At 36.9% G+C, this 20,987-nt stretch overlaps 1 protein-coding gene across 7 annotated transcripts in view; it reads right to left on the bottom strand.

The window, feature by feature from the left end:
- PDLIM5 (PDZ and LIM domain 5) overlaps window positions 1–20,987 on the bottom strand; it is a 140,297-nt gene that overhangs the window by 98,787 nt on the left and 20,523 nt on the right. For all 7 annotated transcript variants that reach the window (XM_067468596.1, XM_067468597.1, XM_067468598.1 and 4 more), the window contains exon 3: window positions 5,830–5,981. In XM_067468596.1, the coding sequence (XP_067324697.1) occupies window positions 5,830–5,981 (152 nt within the window). The remainder of the gene's footprint in view (window positions 1–5,829; window positions 5,982–20,987) is intronic.

The raw sequence follows: 20,987 nt of genomic DNA, 5'->3' as shown, positions 1-20,987 counted from the left end.
ATATTCTAATTACTAAGCAGGATGGCAGTCTGTTTATCTTCCTTATTTTTTTCAGATGGTGTGCAAAAAACCCTAACTGGGGGTTGCTTGCATCCAAAAAATGACAACATATTTTAAAACAGTTCCATTGCGATCTTCCCATGACTATAAAATAGAAGATAGTGTGAAGCACTAGATACAAAAATACAATAGGAATGGGGAATGTCATCCTTAAGCACTCCTTATGCAATACCAAAAGGATTTCAGGATGACCCAAACCACACACTTGCATTTTATCATAATTTGACTGCTCCCAAATTACATAAATAAGAGGCCCAGCATGGTGGGACAAATTCACAGCATGCCATCACAACTGAACATTTTTTAAAAAAATGATTTTGTCATCTTCTGAAGAGTTTTTTATATGCACTAAACAAACTTGCAAAAGGCATGGGTGATAGCAGCACAATCAACTGAACATGAATCCTGTTTTCCAAAATTAAGATTTCAAAAACTTTAAAACTAGTAATACAGGGAATGCCATAATTGTATTCTGCCTTGAGCAGGAGACTGGATATTGCTTCCAAGATCCCCTCCAGATTTGTGAATAGTATGAAAAAAATAGCAATGTACACTTCTCCTGGCACATTTTGCTTACATTTTAATTTATTGCATGGGATGCATAATGCTATTGCTCCAACATTTTTCTTTACGGAGCATCATTAAAACAATGAAGCTGGGTTTTGATTTTCTGAAAGAACTGAATCTAAAAGTTAGAGGGAGTAACAACAATAACAACAACATTTTTGTACCCCGCCTCCATCTACCCAAAGGAACTCGGTGCAGCGTACATGGGAACTAGCCCAATCAACATAGTTAAAATATAACACATTAAATACATAACAACAGCATAAAACAGAATAAAAACATTGTAACAAAATATAAAATCAAACTTCAACTAACAAGCAATGATCCTACGATAATGATCAATTTCTGAGATTTATCAGGATAGAGAAAAGAAATTGAGGTGAATGTGGAAAACAAGTCAATGATCTCTGGTACATTTCATACTTCAACACCAATGTGATTATCAGAAAAGGAGAGAGATGACTTAAAGAAACTGAAATCATGATTTTGAAAGATTGCAATTCCTGTATTATTTTGGAGTTTCAAAGAACTTTCAAAATGTTCTTCCAATTTTTCTTATGCTTTGTTCTTTTCAATGAAAACTTAAGACTATAAATTGCTAGTGTTGGACAAAGTACTGTTTACTAATGCAGAAATTTAAACCAGGCTAGAAGCCTCTGCTTCTTTCATTTACTTAATATGTTTTAGGCATTATAAAACAAATTCCAGAGAACTGCATTCAGCTGGAAAACTAAGTCATATCCTTTTCAACTTGTACATTAAAGAAAACTTCAGTAGTCACCAACATCCCCATTGCATGAAAAGAAAAGGAAGAAATGTAGCTAGTTAAATTCACAGTTATAGTTTTAATTAACATTTTAACCCAAATCAGGAAACTTAAGAAAAAAAAGCTGTGAAAAATTGTAAAAGAAATTTTGGTTTTGCGTCATATTCATGGAAGACATAACAATATGAGATTTCCAGAAACCTTTTAAAGAAATATTCAATTATGCTTTCAGGAATTATTGGCTGATAAAAGAAAATACAGTGCCATGTTCCCTGCTCTTGAAATGAAGTGATTTCAATGAACGTAGACAATCACCAACATCTACCTTGACAATGAGAACCAATAATTATAATTGGACTTCTGCTATTGATGTCCACTGTCACAGGAGTGACACACTTTTAACCCCTGAAAACCTCATGATACAGAGTCACCTTAAAGTCTTATTAACCTGACTACTACTATTGACTTTTTCCTGCAATTCACAGTCACAAGAGAGTGCTCACAAATTCTCAGTTCACACAGGACCTGGCATGAAAGCTACAGGTCGAGCTGCTTAGAGATACCTACACCAAAAACCAACTATTTAAATTCAAAGTTAAAATTTTGTAATGCGACATCTCAACATGCCACAACTACAATGGACTCACAGTTTCATACACTAAAAGAATTACAAACTTCATTAGCTAGAGAGTCATTTCATATTCAACCTACACAGAAACGTGGAGGAAGGAAATTCTCAGTATAACAAAAGGACATACTCCCTTCTTCAAAACAGGAACCAAAGTCATAGAAGTGCTGAAGAGAAACAAAGGGGGCATCTATGCTTTGAATCAAAGGTCACTCATTCAGTTTTCTGAAGAATTATCACCAACCTGTTTTTTAAAATCCCTTGAACTTTTGAATGGACGAGTGGGTGACTTTGGAACAATCCTTTGGTTTAAAAATACCCATGGAAATGAAGGGGAAAAGTCAGTCAAAACAAGACCACATGATGATGGTGCTAACCACCTTTGGCTTCCCACTAAAGAAGATCTAATAAGAGGAAATACAATAAGTGAAACTCAAACTCAGGTGCAGGAACACTTACTAACAGTTCAAAACAAAGTTACTCATCAAGGGTTTATTTCTTAAATAGAGTGTTTGTTCTTGATATTATTTTCTTTGGACAGTTTAATCTTCCCATGCTAGCAATATTATTTTCAGACACAAACACACACACACACACACATATTTCAAACTCTGTAGCTAGGTTTGCCTCTTTTGTTATCTAATTTTGTTCTGATTAAATTCCTTCCACATCAAAGCTGTTCTATCTTGTTCAAAAAGGAAGGAAGAAAAGGTCTCATTCCTAATTTATTACACATGTTAAATACATAAGAGATGCAAAAACATACAAGGGAGGCATAAGAACATGACTACTGAACAGTTTATGTAATCCAGTAATCAAGTTATTACTATAGTCAGTCAGGCACTTATGGGAAGCCCACATGCAGGGAGGAGACACTATAGTCCTCTTCTACAACTCTAATCCAGAAATTCACAGGCATCTTTGAATAGTCAAAAAGATATCAGAAAGTATCCAAGAACTGGTATTCAGTTAGTGGGTATGGAATATCTACCAGTACCAATCAACTGTCTTATCCAGCGCTAATTTACCTTATTCCCTTTATTTATTTATTTACTATATTTATAGATCCCGAAGGGGACTCAAGGCGGAGGGGACTACAAGCCTTTTAATTTGGTGGCACCCAGAAGAGCTTGCAGAAGTGAATTCCATCATTTTCCTATATATTATGTAAATAAATAGTTCCTCTTCCTGCTTCTCAAAGTCTCCCACCTGTCATTTCCCTGAATTGACCCCTGATTCTGGTGAGTGTCACTGTATCACTTCATGTTGCCATTTTGAAGGAGAACCAGAGAATAATTAAAGGTATTTGTGGGTGTTTGAGAAAAAGCTTTCATGTGGCCTTTGGTATGATATTTAGGGCATTTTTAAATAAATTAAATAGCTCAATTGATGTAAACGTTTCTTGAAATTCATGTAATAGAAAAGAGAATGACAGCACTGAGACTTTTGAACACTGGTCTTTATGAGAAAAAAATGTTGTCATAGAACACTGTATTCAACTCTATTTATATAAGATGCACCATTTTGTAAGTCTATTTTCAGTAGCTTATTTAAATATGTATGAAATGACTGCAGCGGAAATTGTCCAAAACAAGAGAAGCATCTGGTTTCCATCTGGTTTTGTGGGAAACAAGAAAGCACTTTGACTATAAAAGAAGACTCTAATACTGGGTAGCAAAAAAAGTCCTATAAAGCCATTGGAAAGGCTGGAATGCAATGAAAGATGCTGACATTTTATAACTTTAAATTGATTACATATTTTTGATTATTTGCCCAAATAAAAATATACAATTCATAAAAAAGCTGATACTTAAAGTGGAACCTGCCAGGGAATTTACTGGAAAGGGATTCAAAAGAGAAAGCTACTCTGGTTAGTTTGATACCACCTTCCTTTCTCCATCAATCTCTCAAGTTCCATTCTCCGCTTGTTAGCTTGACACATGCAAGGTCTCTGGACAGTGAATATATTAATGTTGTGCTCTGTTCAATGCTTGACACTTGCTTGATTCTACAGCTAAGATGGTGTTCTTAGCTGCTGCAGCTGAGGAAAACATTATTAATATGGTCCATCACTTTCAAAGTGCAAGGCTTAGACGAACAAAGCATTTCAAATAATTTACATGTGTGTGTAATTTTAAGTGAATGAGTGACAAAATGTGTTCAAGAAGCAGTACAAACCACTTAAGAGCAATAACACTAATTCATCCCTTCAATTAATATTCTGTCCTTAATTATACTTGCCAGTCTTCTGAATTTTCAGGGATACATTCAACCAATTTATTACAAATCATGGTCAAGGTAAACATCACATGTGGATACCTAAAGAGAAGAACTCCAACTCTGCCAAGTTCTCGTCCAATTTGAACTCTACATAAACTATTCACAGGTTCTGTGATATAAGGTGTCCAAAGACTACCTTTTCTGCTAACCATGGAAAATATTTCATAGCCATTCTCACTGAAAGGATACTTTCTAAAGCTTCCAGGATCCATGAAGGAATAAAAACAGATGGAGAATATGGGTCTGGAAACTGGCACAAATTCATAAGACCGCATTCTCTCTTAAACAACGCTAAGATGTCAGGTCTGGAACCAGAAGGCAATGTATTTGATCTCTGCTGGCCTAATCCTGTGATAAGCTGCCTCTGCCTCCAGCTGTCAGGTAGCAGACACTTGTGACTCATATCCTGTACACAGGCTGAAATACTGAGTCATTTGCTATCAGAAGACTCCAAGGATCTCCTAAGCAAGGCACCGAAGAAAGACTGAAAACCAGGAGTGCTGCCTTTTCTTTCCTGGTATAACTTAAAAATGAGCACATTGTTTTTTAAAAATCTCCATGAAAATCATGTTCAAAGCAGAAAAGGGGGGGAAAGTCATATCTGCTTCTTTGGGTTTGGCAAACTCATTATCTAAGACTGCATGACTTCTCATCACTGATAAAGGGAATAAAAAAACATGAAGGACATAGAAAATTCTTCTACTAAGCTTTCATCATAACAACCTGTTTGCCAGAAACCAGGCATCAGACTTTAAGGAAGTAAATGAACAAAAAAAAAATGAAGAACTCTTTTCATTTTCAACTTCTTATTTCACCCGCAACAACCACATTGTTAAGCAGAACTGATTCAATTGTATCACAATTAACTTGTGTAAAACAATTACCAAAGAGTAAGTGTAACTACCTACAGGGTACATATACAACAAATAAAGTCAGGTATGTTATTTTTTGGTCAAAACACTCAATACAGGTTGAGTATCCCATATCCAAAATACTTAAGACCAGAAATCTTTTGGATTGTGGATTTGTTGGGATTTTGAAATGCTTACATATGCATATATATACATAATGAGAAATCTTGCAGGCAGGATCCAAGTCTAAATACAAAATTCATGTATGTTTCATATAGACCTTAGACATATTGTTTGAAGGCAAGGTGAATATTTTTAACAAATAATTTTGTTCATGAAACAAAGTTTGTGAACATTGAACATCAGAAAGCAAGGGTATCATTATCTCAGCTATGCATGTGGATAAATTTGGAAAATTTCAAATTTCAGATTTCCACATATGGGATGTTCAAACTGTACCTTATGTTAAAGGTAGAAGAACACAGAAACATTGACACCTTTAGGTGTCCTGGATGAGCTGTCATTGGCTCTATGTGAGTGGTGATAACTATATTCTCAGTGTCATTAAAACACAAATAATGGGTACCAGTAGACATACAAATAATTACAAACATTCTGGCATACAATGACAGATGTGTGTTTTTCCTTGCTATTAAAAATAAACAAAAAGGGTTTACCTTTGCAGATTCATAGTCAGTTTTCCTGTACAGGTCTTGATCTTGTTTTGTGCTTCTAAGTGAGTCATGCCATCTGCACTTATCCCATCAATACTGAGAACTATGTCACCTATTCCAACGTTTGCATTAGCTGCTTTGCCTCCATCACTTAACTGCAAAATCACAAATAAAACAAAATCAACATTAATATACTTTAAATAACTTCCACATTTCAAATTATATTCCAATATTAAAACATTTGAATTAAGGTACCTCTCAAGTACATTCTCCTGTCAAGACCATGGTGTGACTTACAATAACTTTTCATCATAATCTTTTGATAATGGGGGTTCGTTCATAATAAAAAGATCTAGCATGGTAATTTCATTTGAACTGCTGTAGAGCCGTCCTATGCAATCCTGAGATTTGCAGTTTAGGGAATGGGCTTTCTAATACCTTGCAAAACTAAAACCTCAATGCTTCCATAGCATGAAACCATGGCAGTCGAAGTAGAACATAATATGACCCTGCTATCTGTGGAAGATATATTCCTGTACCTACTGTGGAAAGAGGAAGCCATGAATAATAGCAAACCCTACTGAAATAAATTGCCTTTGCCAAAAGTACTCATGGGGTCACCCTAGAGGACCTAGAACATTCCTGAAGAAGACATATTTTGTTGGATACAGGTAAGTGAAATATGGATACTGTACTATCATTAACACTGCTCAGCCACATAAAATTGGCCCTGAGAAACTTGCCAGGGCTGTACACAATAGAAAGGGACACACCGATACACATTATATCCCTTGGATCATTTGAAGAACACATTTGTGAACATTCAGAGAATGGGAGCCATTTTTCACCCCTATCAAAAGCTTATTTTACCTACTTAATTTTTTTCAAAGAACATAGAGCTCTAGCTTCTTCTTGCAATGAGGTGCTGCAATGCATCAAGACTCAAGCGAAGAGAGTAATACAACAAAATGACTTAAAGTTAGACAAAACAAAATTATTCAGAAGTTTCAGCTGAAAGTGCATATATGTCAGCACAAGGTGCAGGTGTATATCTCCACAGGATCTGCATGTTAAAATGTGTAAATAAAAGCTCAAGGCAAGATGCAGAAGGCCTGTCCACAGCTTATTAGGGCATAGAGTGGATTCAAAAATTATCTTTATGATTTCAATTCTATATAGAATATAGATATAGAATTATATATAAAACTGAAATTGAATTTTTAAAAATATAGGACGGAATTTATAGTAAATATAGTGTCTGGACACCCTGTATACTATAATAGACTTAAGAAAAGCATCTGTGAGGCAATACATATTAAAGTGCTTAGAAAATCACTCCACATGTCTTGAGAAGGAAAAGTCGTGCCTTGGATCCTAAAGTAAATTAACTAAACATAATATCATGGAAACAGACTTTCCCACACTCCAGCCCCTTTAACACTGAAGACATCAAAAAGCTACTCTGCAGACATGGGAAAGCCTCCAGAATAATGTGAGAAGGGAAGTGACAGGGATGAGAGATGAATCTTTCTTGATATTAACTTCAGTGAGTTAACCTATGGACAATACAAAAAGGTGTAGTGGGTCCTTGATATCGGCTGGAGTTTGAGTCCAAGACCCCCTATGGTACCAAAATCCACATGCTCAAGTCCCACTATATGCAATAGCACAGTAAAATGGTGTCCCTTACATAAAATGGCAAACCCAAAGTTAACTTTTTGGATTTCGTGTGTGTGTTTGTGTAATCTGTGTATGCAAAATCCTTGGATGCATAGAACCAATTGATTAAGTTAGTTAGGAATAGATGTTTTCTTAGCACTACCTCTTTAGGAGAAAATCTGGTATCACAGGCAGAAATAAAAGCTAGTCAGATGGAGAAACAGCAAGTGGCATATGTAAAAAGCAACTTCTCTGTCAGAGACTCCAGTTAGATGAAGTATGCCTCTACTGGTAATCCTTTAAATCACCTCTTGGCATATGAAGTAAAAAGTGACCTCAACATTAAGGGTGGAGCCTGACATCATAGCCTTTTTACATCAAATATTTAAAGAGCTGGAGAACAAGCTCTATTAGGAGCGGCTTAAAGAGCTGGGCATGTTTATCCTGAAGAAGAGAAGGCTGAGAGGAGACATAATAGCCATGTATAAATATGTGAGAGGAAGTCATAGGGAGGAGGGAGCAAGCTTGTTTTCTGCTGCCCTGGAGACTAGGAAGTGAAACAATGGCTTCAAACTACAAGAAAGGAGATTCCATCTGAACATTAGGAAGAACTTCCTGACTGTGAGAGCTTGTTCAGCAGTGGAATTCTCTGCCCCTGAGTGTGGTGGAGGCTCCTTCTTTGGAGGCTTTTAAACAGAAGGCTGGATGGCCATCTTTCAGGGGTGTTTTGAATGCAATTTTCCTGCTGCTTGGCAGGGGGTTGGACTGGATGGCCCATGAGGTCTCTTCCAACACGATGATTCTATGACAATACCTTCACTGTATGGTCCAAACCCAATCTTAGATTTTTTTTCTCCTGCAACACCCAACTCAACAAACCTCCGAAGAGCACCCTCAGGAGGAGGATATAGGAGCTGAACAGCACATTAGGGGAGGGAATCTTCCATGAATTTCTTTAATTTACTGTATATAATTTAAAGTTAACAAAGAGAGACTGATTCAGATATATGCATAATTTTCAGGCAGCCTATATCAAATATCAAAGCTATCCAAATAAAGCCAAAGTTATGCGCCAAGAAGAATAAATCAAAATGAATATCCAAATGCAATATCCATTTTTCCTTTATTCATACTTATCATTCTATTTATATTATATGTAAAAAAAAATCCCATTTTTATACCCAGTGTTCTTCACATAAAACAGGCATTATAAATTCAGACAGAGATGGGAAAATAACCTGGGACTGTCCCATCACATTATGGATTATTTAATATGGTTTAGAAGACACATTCAAGCAGAATGGTAGAGAGCAGCTCCTAAAACATGTCAGTCTTTATATGTGCTATTATGTTCACAAGACTTTTCTTGGGCCTCCAGAATGAGTTCTGAGTTAAAAGTGAAGATACTGCAGCACTTTTATGTTCGTGCCATTTCAATGAAAGGTTAAAGTCTACTTCAAAATGCATTACTTCATACAGCAAGACTTGCTTTTATCTCTCAACATAAGAGAACTACTTAAAAATACCTACTGGCAATACATCAATATGAAATAAAGAGCTAAAGATGCACTGCATAAAATAGATTGCTGTCCTTGTAGCTTTAATGGAGCCATTTGATATTTAAAGACCTTCAGCAATTGTGTGGCTAACGTCAGTGTCAGACTATGTATCTTGACTGAAGAGAATGGATATAGTACAATTATTCAGCATCAAGTAAATGAATGGCACTGCTATTGGGAATATGCATGAAGTCTTAAAAGAACCTAGAGATGGAAAGAACAGGTTATCCTTTCCATTCGGCCTGCCAATATGGGATTATTCCCTACTGTATGTTCATGTATGCTTCTGTTCTGTCTAGCTTCAAGTGTCTCACAGCATGAGACTTCCACAGCTTTCTCGAAGAATTTATTGCATCCATACACAGACCCATCTGTTAAAAAAATTAATTACCCCCAGTCCATTCACATAAAGTACACTCGGTTTTGGAAGGAAACCTTTTTTCCATTGCACACATTTCCATCCATTACGTCTAGGTATTAACTATCATTTATTTTTCTGTGATAAATCACACTCCCATTCTTGCCAATCCACTTTAAGTTTTATTTAGTATTGCCATACATATTAACCCCATTGATTACATTTATTTATATTTAAACCACTATAATGAACTAGAAATTGCAGAACTCAGTGAAGAATGCATACAATGTGAGATAAAGGTATTTTAAATACATCCGATTGCATATACCCAAACATTCACACCCAATGTTAATGCTCTCAGGTGCTCTAGTCCAGCAGAGAACCTAATTATATTGAAATATTACCAAGTTCTTATGGAAAAATTCTAATTTTAAGGTTGACCCATATTCCACATAGAAATCAGACAGAAAGATAATAAAACTCTTTAATGTCTAACACTGAGAAGAACTATTTCAGACTAAGCAGTGAAAGATCACAAAGCTAAAGACGCATATAAGAAATGCTAAACTAATACAGATTCTATCTCCTACCCTGATAGAATGCACCTATTGGCTAGAGACTGCTTAAACAGTGAATCTTGACCCAAATTACTGTACTGTAATATGTACTGTTTTTAATTAATGCTTTATATATTTTAATGGTTGTTGTATTATTATAATTGTTTATATGTAGCGGCATCGAATCACTGCCAAAATGTAAGCAGTCCTGAGTCCTCCTTTGGGGGTAGAGAAGAAACAGGGTAGAAATCCTGGAAATAAATAATAAATAAATTGGGTCCCATTCGCTCAATGTTGACAGCTCCCGAAAAATCCGTCAACAGTAAAAGGTTTCTAAATGCCACTTAGTGGTTGCTTCAGGCATTTACACAAATCTGTTGTATGGTGTTTGCAGTGGAATCTGCAGAAGATGCTTCAGCTGTACTTCATAAAAAGGAAAATCATCCTGTTTAGAAAAATATATATTGCCAGGGTCATATAAAAATGTCTTAGGAGGAAAAGGGATCAGGAGTGGAAAAGTTTAAGAAGCGCAGAGCTAGAGTAACGTATAGCAGGGATGTAATATTACTACAGTCAGGAACAAATTATTCTTCTTTTGTTGTTGTTGTTGTTGTCAGGAGTGTCTTGAGAAACTGCAAGTCGCTTTTGGTGTGAGAGAATTGGCAATTGGCAAGGATGTTACCAAGGTGACGCCCAGATGCAGGCATGTAGCTGGGGGGGGGGGCTCGGGGGGCTTCAGACCCCCCCCTGAAATTCTCATGGTGGTTCGCGAAAAGGCCTTAATGGTGCATTATTTAAACTGTTATGTTTATTCATATCATGATCTGATGACTATACTCAATATATCCCATATGCATGAGGGTATTGGGGTAATGATACAAAAGGTTTGCTAGGCTAGACCTTCTTTCACTCAGACTCAGCCCCCCCCCCCGAAACTCAGCCCCCCCAAACCCCTCCCTGAAAAAACGAAATCCTGACTACGAGCCTGCCCAGATGTTTGACGTTTTACCATCCTTGTGGGAAGCTTCTCTCAGTCTCCACACAGGGAGCTGGAGAAGACAGAGGGAACTCAATCTACTCTCCCCGGATTTGAACCACTGACCTGTTGGTCAGCAATCCTGCTGGCACAAGGGTTTAATCCATTGTACCACGAAGGGCTCCTGTTATGCTACTGTAGCTTCCACATTTGGAAGCGTTGGGAGGATATGTCAAACAACCAGCATGGAAAGCATCAACTCCCCCCCCCCCCCCCTAATTCACAGATCTTTCTGTTAATTTTACTATTCACGCTTCCTTGACTCGGGCCATTTTTAAATGGAGTCATTTTCCCTTACTATTTTGAGAAGGACTGCAAAATGGTGACAAAAAGTGTAGGTAGTATCTTGCCAATTGAATACTTGCCTATGTGTAAAGCCACCTTGAGTCCCCTTCAGGGTTAAGAAGAGCAGGGTATAAATATGGTAAATAAATAAATAAATTTGAAAAAAAACATGGGGTTCAAATGCACTTCTGGAAATGTTTTGCATGTTTTCATGCATTTAGAGGAATTTGGTTTGTTTTCAAACAAAAAAATGCACCTTTTAAATTGGGGGGATTAAAAAACTTTTGAGAGACAAGTGGCAACAAGGGTCACATGCCTAAGGGCAACCTGTATGGAGCATTTTTACTGCTGGACTTTGATTCCAGGAGACTATGGTTTCAAGACCTGCTCAGACATAGAAAACTACCAGGTGGCTTGGGCAAATCATACTCTCTCAGGCTATGAAAAAGTTAATGGCAAATCTCCTCTGAATAAATCTTGCCAAGAAAATCTCTAATAAGGTTACAATAATTTTGAGTTGACTTGAATACACATAACAAGAACTGAATTTCATTCATACCTGAACAGCTCTTGCCTCTTTGAAACATGTTCATTTCAATAAAGTGCAAGAAATAAATGTATCTTACCAACCTTATTGCTTTTGAACATTTTTGCAATACACATAATTTATAGCAGATGCTAGAAACCCTAGTATAACATGAACTATGATTATAAAACGATACCCAGATCCGCTGCTCACTTTGATGAAAATGTGTCACTTTTTGGCAGAGTGCAACCTAGATGTCTAATATGGAATAGTTCTTGGAAGGAATCAAACTCAGCCAAATGTTATTAATAGACGTCACCATCTTTATTCCTTCTGTAACCTTTTATAATCTGATAGCAACCTGTGAGTAAATCAGGGACTGGTCTTTGCCAACTAGAAATCCTTATGTTCTAATGCCTACTTAGTACAAATAACAAAGTCAATCAAATGGGAGTTACAATGTTGCCTTAAAATCTGAATAATTCCCTCAAAAGGAAATAAGAATTTTATGTTTATTAATACCGTTCTGCACTGATAGTCTCCCGTGGGTTACTAATCATAACACATACATCACTTAAATGAGCCCATCCTATTCAATAAAGTCCAGTTTAGCTGGGACTATAACTGAATTTAGACCATAATATCCTAATTTAGAGATTGGGTGTGATGGACTAAACTGAGCACTGGATAAAGATTTTGGAGATTAGGACTTGATTTTCCATTTGTCAATTCATTGGGGTGAACTTGGGTGAGTCACACACTCTCAACCCTAGAAACTCCACAATAGGTTCACCTTAGGACCACCATATGTCAGAAACAACTTGAAGGCACACAATAACAAATTATTTTCTTTGGTCAGTTCTGCCTTCACTACTACCTGGAAGCTGGATGGTTATCAGTTCCAAATTTTTTTATTGATAGGAAGGGGCTCTGTGTTACCATACTAAATGATAAATACTTAACAAGCAACCCATCCACATGGGAGTCATTTGTTGCTGAAAGCAGAAGTCCCAGAGTTTCAATAAAGAAATAATATACACATATTTCTGGGAAGTGGTCATATCAGGAAACCTTTGGGGAAAGCCAGATTTTAGGCTTAAATCTTTAACTAAAAATATCAAAATTAATAATGACATTCCAGTTCATTTAACAAATTAAAAAGTGCCGAATTCTCATACAACTTATGCCTGTTAAATGAAAGCTAAAGACTGGTAAAGATGTCAAAAATAGATTCATAACATATTCCAAAATAATCCCACATATTTTCTGCTATTTTTGAATTCCTCTGAATGTTTTTCTTTCCTAGTGCCTCTTAAATTCTTTCCCTATCTTCGTCTATCTTACTGTTTCTATCTCTCTGTCTGGGAAATACAAGGGAACCAGACAGCATCTGAATCATTCTGTTACCATCAAAAGAGGGGTGACTCAGATGGTGACTACAGCTCAAAGGAGAAAGCTCATAGGGCAGAGCTTTCTCAAAAGAACTGAGGTAAAAGCACACAACAATGCCCAGCCACGGTACACATGGTCAAATGAACTTAATTATTCTAATACTTCATTATTTTAATCATCTTATTTGGCTAATTGTGTATTTGTTCATGCATTTCTGAAGTTATCCTAACTAGAAGAACATTTTTATCATAGTTCCATCCTGTTCCAAGATTGGAAATCCTATACAGACAACTAGAGTTATACGTAAAAGCAAGAGAAATATATTAAAAGAAATGTTAATATTTTCCACACTTTCAGGGATAAAATTTCTGGAAACTACAAGTTACCTCTTAGAATTCCCAAGTCTTATACGTTGAAAAGAATATTTGTGTGTAGTTCAGCTATCTTTAAAAAAAATCCTGAAGTGCTGAACAAATAAAACTACAAAAGATAAAGCTATGGTTACTTGGGATCAAATTTCGGTGTTTGGGTTCCATTTCTTGAATTATCCTCAATAGCCTTTGCTCCCTAGTTACGGTAGGTCAAGCAAATGGTCTCATTTCAGAAGTCTACCCACACATTCATTTCTCAGCAAAATTAGAGAAGCGTCTGTCTACCTCTCCAAAGCTGAATGCACAAGGATTACAGACGTTTTTGGACCCTCATTGATCTCAACCTTGATGTCTCAACCTTGATGTATATCTGGTTATAGAGAGCCAGATGCTGCCTTCTCACAATGGAACATGGAATGGCCATGTGTACCAACTTTGAAGGCTTTTCAGTAAGTTTCAGGGGAGGCTTTGGGTACTGTGCAAGGAAGAATGGAATACCAATATCTCCAGCACCCCCAAAAGGGTTTATGTATGCATAAATGGCATTTACACATTTATGTCACTAAGAGTACTCCAGTTACCAGAAGGTCTGTACACACTAAGGAAACATTCATCAAAAATTGGATCCCTTCCATTTGGTCCAGACTTATCTTCCTTGCCTACCTGCCCTTCAAATTATTAAAATTAGGAGCATAATGAGTTCATCTATGAAATATTTGAATTAAAAGAAATAACAATATTTGTAAAAGATGGCTTCAAGTTTTAATCTCTTTTTCTGCCATGGCCTATTAGTTCAATTAGAATTGCTTTTGGGTAACATGTCTCTCTAGGTCCTCCAGTATGCTTCTGGGAGAAGTATAGTCAAAATACCGGCTTCCGTAATCCGTGGTTTCAGGTATTCATGAAGGATGTTAAAATATGCCCTGTGGATACTAAGGTGTATTGTATACACTTCTGAATTTCATGCAAGATTATTTCATTTCACACTGAAAAGAAGTCTAGTATTCAATTGGGAAAGCATCTAGCTCCCCTGATGGACAGAATGTATTATAGAAATGAAGTGGTGCTGGAATGGGTATCCAACAATTTTTATTTTGCATCCCAGCAATCTATTTAGTGCTACAGAAGAACTTGCCTGAGCCAAAAGCCTAGCATGAAAATGTACATGACATTTGCTGGTACTGTAAATGTCATTAGATACATACCATGCCACAGTATGTCAGTCCTCAGTAATAAGAATTCCAGAATACCATCCGTGCACTCATTCTATTCCCTTGGCTGCTTAAGAAGATAAATTTATAGTTGTGTGATCTTGCTTAGGAAATTCAGCTTCCTGTATGGTTTTATCTGAGAGTTCATACTAGTGAACTTCCATTTACCATGAATGTGCAATAACATTAAAGTGGTGTCATGTGATCCCATAATTACACATCAACAAATGTTTGAGAGTATACCCCTTCAGACTGTGAGTAAATTTGATTTCAATTTAAATTCCACTTTTCTTCAAGGTCTAGAGCACATAAAATTGCTATGCAAAACCAGAGTTCCAAGTTCTGACCACTTGACCAGGTCCCACTTTGACCAGGGCCCACTTGACCATGGCCCAATTTGAGCAGGGCCCACTTGACCAGGGACCACTTTGACCAGGGATCACTTGAACAGGGACCACTTTGAACAGGGAATACTCTCCAATATTAGTACCAAAAGGGGTGGGGCTGGTCAGCTCTGTGGAAAGGAGTGGAAATAAAATAAAATAAAGAGGAAGGAGGTTCACGGACTAGATTTTCGTTCTTGTGGCCCATTGCTGGGTTACAGCCCACAGGTTGAGAACAACTGCTCTAGAACTAATTAACTTCACAGATTTTTTTTATAAAAAATAAAATAAATGCTTTTTTTTTAAACCCAAGCCATGGCCTCCTTCTTGTTGTTTCTTGTTTCTCAGTGATAACAACTTAACTTGCTCACTCCAGATCTAGCTCTCTTTTCCTAAAAACTTGTGATAAGAACTGATAGCATCCTTACAAACTGGGGAAAAATTCTAAGGTTTATGCTTTATTTTTACATAACTATTGAATGAGTTCATAGGGAAGCAGAGGACTGAATGGAAGTTTGTTGTAAACCCTAGTCTATAATTGTAATCAAGAAACCACACAACCATTTTACATGGCACCTGTATGTAAAGAGGCCACCAATTTGTAAAGGAGGCACCCAGTTAGTAACCGTTTGTAAAGGAGCCACCACTTTGTAAGGACTTATTAAATTGATAGCACAACTAATAGCTTGTAATGTTGATTTGGTCTTTCTTCAACGTGTGACGTGGCTTAACTAGAAAGTATTTGTAACAGAGACTTGGCTTTAGAAGAAACTGTAACAAGTTTATTGAAGTATAGAAGAAGCTTGATGGTTTCAATGTTTCTTAACTCTTAGAGGCACATATCTTCAGAGGTTACATTTATAACTTTTCATAAAACAACTCCTAAGAGGACTATTCCTTCTACTAAACAGGTTTCAAATTTATTTTCCTTCAAAATGTGTTTCTTTAACAGATTACTTCAGGTACAAGCTTATTCTTTCCTTATGTTATTTCTGTTGCAGCAAAGATTCTTATTAGGGTTCTCTCCTCCTTTTGCTCATACACTGACTAATAATATACATAAGTAAACTCGACCTATCTAAACTACACAGGCTAAAAGCCAAAACCCTCCTGATTCTCAACACAGCAGAATCAGCCTTTCCCTGATTACAGACTACCTTACTGGTTCTCAACCACACAACAGAACCAGCCTTCCCTGTAGTTCACTGACTACAGATTGACCATTTTAAAATGGCTGCCCAGCCAAGTGGCAGTTGGTTCCGCCCCTTTTTCCATAGCAACCCAGCTCAAAGTGAGCTAAGCTGCCTACCATCCCCCCAGTTATGCTAGTTTAAATACTTACCCTTTTAAACACCTATCTATTATTATACATAATTGTAGATTAAAACGCACACTTCACCACACCGTAAAACTAAAGCAGATTAGCTTTATTGATGAACATGTTCAATTACAGAGATGGGAAGTAGTAGAAACATTTCTAACTTTCCTCTTAACTAGAAGCAAATAGATCTTTAAGTGTGGTGGGGGAAGTGAGAGAGGTCACTTGAAAAACAAGATTAGCTACAACAAAGCATGAAAGATACAAAGAGCAGTGCAGGATAGTGATAAAACACAGTAACCTAGAAGAATGCACTCAAGGACCACACAGAAAATGACAGATGAGTCCTGGCTTTTATGTTTCTTACTATGTCATGCGCAAGTTCAAATGCAATACAAACCTCTCATTATAACAGGATCGGCTTCCAGAAGTTAAAGATGCTAGCTTTTTAATATAGTCAGACTTCCACATTTGCGAATTTGACTTTTGCAGGTTTTATTATGTGCAGATTTGATTGAAATAAAGATGAAGTAAAGGTAAAGGTTTCCCTTTGAAATTAAGTCTAGTCGTGTCCAACTCTGGGGGGTGGTGCTTTTTCTAAGCTGAAGAGCCGGCGTTGTCCATAAACACCTCCTAGGTCATGTGGCCAGCATGACTGCATGGAGTGCCGTTACCTTCCCATCTAGGTGGAACCTATTTATCTATTCACATTTGCATATTTTCGAACTGCTAGGTTGGCAGAAGTTGATTAAAATCAACCGGGATTGTGGCGCAGCTGGCTGAGAGTCAGCTGCATTAAGATCACTCTGACCAAAAGGTCATGAGTTCGAAGCCAGCTCGGGCTGGAGTGGGTGTCCAGCCATTGTGTAGCCCGTTGTCGACCTTTGCAACCCGAAAGACAGTTGCATCTGTCAAGTAGGAAAATAAGGGACCACCTTGTGTGGGAGGCTAAATTTAACTAATTTATGAGGCCATAAAGAAAAAAGACTCCGGGGAATGTGGAATGCGGAAGAACTTCATCGGTGTCGTTGATGGACGATGAAAAGCAGCAGCTCCCCTGGCGGCCAGAAAAAAGTTAAATAGCCTCGGTGTATTTGTCTTGTTAAACGTTGTTTGTCAAACTGGCATTGAATGTTTGCCATATATGTGTTTACTGTAATCCGCCCTGAGTCCCCTGCGGGGTGAGAAGGGCGGAATATAAGAACTGTAAATAAATAAATAAATAAATAAATAAATATTTTCTCTATATCCTCCAGTGTAACTTATGGTCAACTTTTGTGGTAGGTTTGGTCAACCAGATCATCAAAATTCCTAAATGGAACACCTCAAAAGCTAACCATAGAATCAACCTGGTAGACCAAGAAATCTAGGGTTTTTTTTTAATGTATGTTTTTCCAGTTTCCCAAGGTTTTTGCACCCCTAACCTAAGCAAATGTGGAAGGCTGGCTATACTAAAAAGTAGGGTAGCAAATTAGAGGATTCAGAACAAAGTAAGAAGAGTTTTAAAGGAGGACTCTCTCCTAAAAGACTGGTATTTAATATTTTTGATGTTAGCAACCAACATTAATTCATCATCTGAAGTTGGTAAAAGCACATAACGAACCCCATTCTCACACTCGAAGAAGAAACTGACATCAGCATTGTTTTGCTTAGAAACATTTCTTTAGTGAAGTGCTACTAGTTAAAACCTTGTTGCCTTTTCTAATATCTATTTGGCAAATTACAAAATGAAAGCTGACCATTTTAAGTTATCTTCCTGCTATCTTTTATATTTACAACTTGAATGGCCAAGAAATGGCAACCCTTAAAAACCTCTTCACTAAGGAATGAGCTCTACTTTCTGCAACAACTTATCAGAAAGGCTCAACATTAATGCTCTGGGGAGGCTAAAAGTTATTTAGAGCCTTGGCACACCACACTGGCATGTCACTTCTACACACACTGCCTTGAAGATTAAGTTTCAGTGCAGCTACATAATAAACTTTTAGATTCATTTCTAGCCTCTGGGGTATATGGACCACAGCAGATTTTTTTAAAAAAATAGTGTATATTGTGTCCTATAAGCTGTACTGAGTTTTTAGTATATGTTTCAGTTATTACAAAATGTTCAAATAAGTTTGCAAGAAACTGGAAAACATAGCAGATGGTTAGAAGAAAGAAGACAGTGTATGAATGCAAAATGTTCACTCCATACTAAAGTTTTGTATCAGTGTTTTCTCTGCTTCCAAACACATAATAGTCAGAAGCACCTTTGAAGGAAAGTTTAAAATGGCAACAGATGATTATTCCTATAGTTTTTTAAAGGCCTTTAAACCATTTCTCAATGAGTACTTCCCTTAATAATACCTGCTTCTCCTGTTAGGCTTGATGAATATGCATACTGGACTTCAGTGTGAAGAAAAATCAGACGCAAACAGTAGCATAATCACATTCCACATACTATTGACTGTAACATTCCTAAGCAGACTTTGAACTTAAATTCCAAAGCGATGGACATCAAAGGTCACATACATCATACACGGAAGCTTCTGGAACCGGAGACACAGTGTTCTCATGTAGATTAGCATAGCCAACATTAGTTTGTTGGGTTAAAGCAGCAATACATCACCCAACTCTTTTTATTTTAAAAAAGGACAGTCACTGTTCATTCAGCACTTTGTGATATTGTATCTATAACATCAGACCTTACATGCATATTTTGCATAATGAAATCTGCAACTGTTTTAATTTCAGAATGAAATAAGACACATTTTTCCAGGTCTAAGCTATGTCTGATGAATACTTCATTAAATATTCCTAAGGACAAGTCAACTGTTAAAGTAGCAGTCATTAAGAGGTCATACAGAGCTAATGAATCATAAGATTCAGACCCAAAGTTGGTCTTTATCCAATCATTAGTTGAACAGGAGAAAACTTGGGAACCTGCCTTACATTACCTTGAATAAAAATTGTTTGATATCAATGACTGCATTGATGCCACTATTACATGTTGAGACCATTGTTATTATAGGCATATTCTTATTTTTTCATGTAATATAAAAGAACACATAGACATGGCAGGCTACATGTTCTTGCCCCAAACTTTGATTCAAAATTAGTTATCAGAAGTAAGTTTCACTCGCTAACCTTCGTACAATATACGACCAAAAGAACTAAAATTTCTTTCTAACTCCAAATTTGCAAAGGAAAGGATTAGCACTGTGCTTTCTCCAACACAACTTCAGACATGCTTCTTAGTCTACTAAGGATTTCCTCCCCAAAAAGGTGGAAAGCGGGTGGAATCATCTTCTTTGTGTGGCGTTTTATGGGGTTCAGTTTTTAAAGAAGACAGATAATTAACTCACCCACATCCACATAGGATTGCCTCCTCCCCTTTCTAGCTCAACCATTTCAAAAATAACTGCACACTTTTGAGAACAGGCATCCTTTTTGAAACATGACTTTCCCGTAAGCCCCTACATTAAAGGAGACAGGCTCATTTCTTTCAATGGAACTTACACCATTTTTAAACCACTAATGGGAACAAAAGGAGCATTAAAAGATTGCCCAAAAGTCACAAAATAATGGTACAACCCCCACCCCCAAAATCCATTTTTAAGCATTTCTATGTGCAGGAAAAGGAGCGGAGTTGATTTCTGCCCATTCTTTAAATCCTCCCATTTCTACATGCTGCTGAGACAGAGGTCCACAAGCAACCACCAGCAGCAGTTCGGTAGCGTTTGATGGACTCTGTGGAAGTCAATCTTTGAACTGTGTAAAAAGAGGTAGAAATGGGGGGAAAATCTTCCATATGATGAAGTCCTAAGACTTAGAAGCACTGGACAAACAGAGATAATGGTTCCCTCTCCCTGTGAATTGGATGGAAGAAGAACAATATAAACTGTTTAGGTCCCAGGCATGAATTTTCAGAAGCAAAACCCATAATTATCCTAGCAACTACTGATGCTTAGATGGAAACCAAGAAGCTATGCAAATAATATAATATAATAAGCCTACATAATTTTTTAAACTCAGCATTTAATTTGAAGGAGCATTTCTAATTTGTTTCATATAAAATACAACACAGTTAAGATGAGGATAAGTATGGAAAGTATGAAGGGCTGTGCAAAATATGTATTACCAAGTTTTCATCAGTCAATGACAATATCCACCATAATATTATCTTGTCTTAGATGTACTTCTTTCCAGAATGGATTTGATCTGTTCTTGGTCAATTATTAGTAACCTATTCCATTTACCAGGGTACTGAATTAACCATTTCTTATTAAGACGATGAGGAAGAAGGAGAGAGGGGGAGCCAAGGGATAATGCTTTCCATGCTTCTGTATTTTATATACATAACAAAAGTGCTTGGTTTGCAATTGGGGAAGGGGGAGAGGTCATGGGAATTGCCTGAAGTCTGTGAGCATCTGGATGGATTACGGCAATAAAAATATGTGGACCATATCATTAGTTTGGCATATGGGTACAAATATAACAGGAAGTACTACAGTAAGCAACACACTG

Source organism: Anolis sagrei, chromosome 5, assembly GCF_037176765.1.
Source record: "Anolis sagrei isolate rAnoSag1 chromosome 5, rAnoSag1.mat, whole genome shotgun sequence".
In the NCBI taxonomy this organism is placed as follows: domain Eukaryota; kingdom Metazoa; phylum Chordata; class Lepidosauria; order Squamata; family Dactyloidae; genus Anolis; species Anolis sagrei.
The sequence above is the reverse complement of the archived record's forward strand: the minus strand, read 5'-3'. Positions and strand labels throughout refer to the sequence as shown.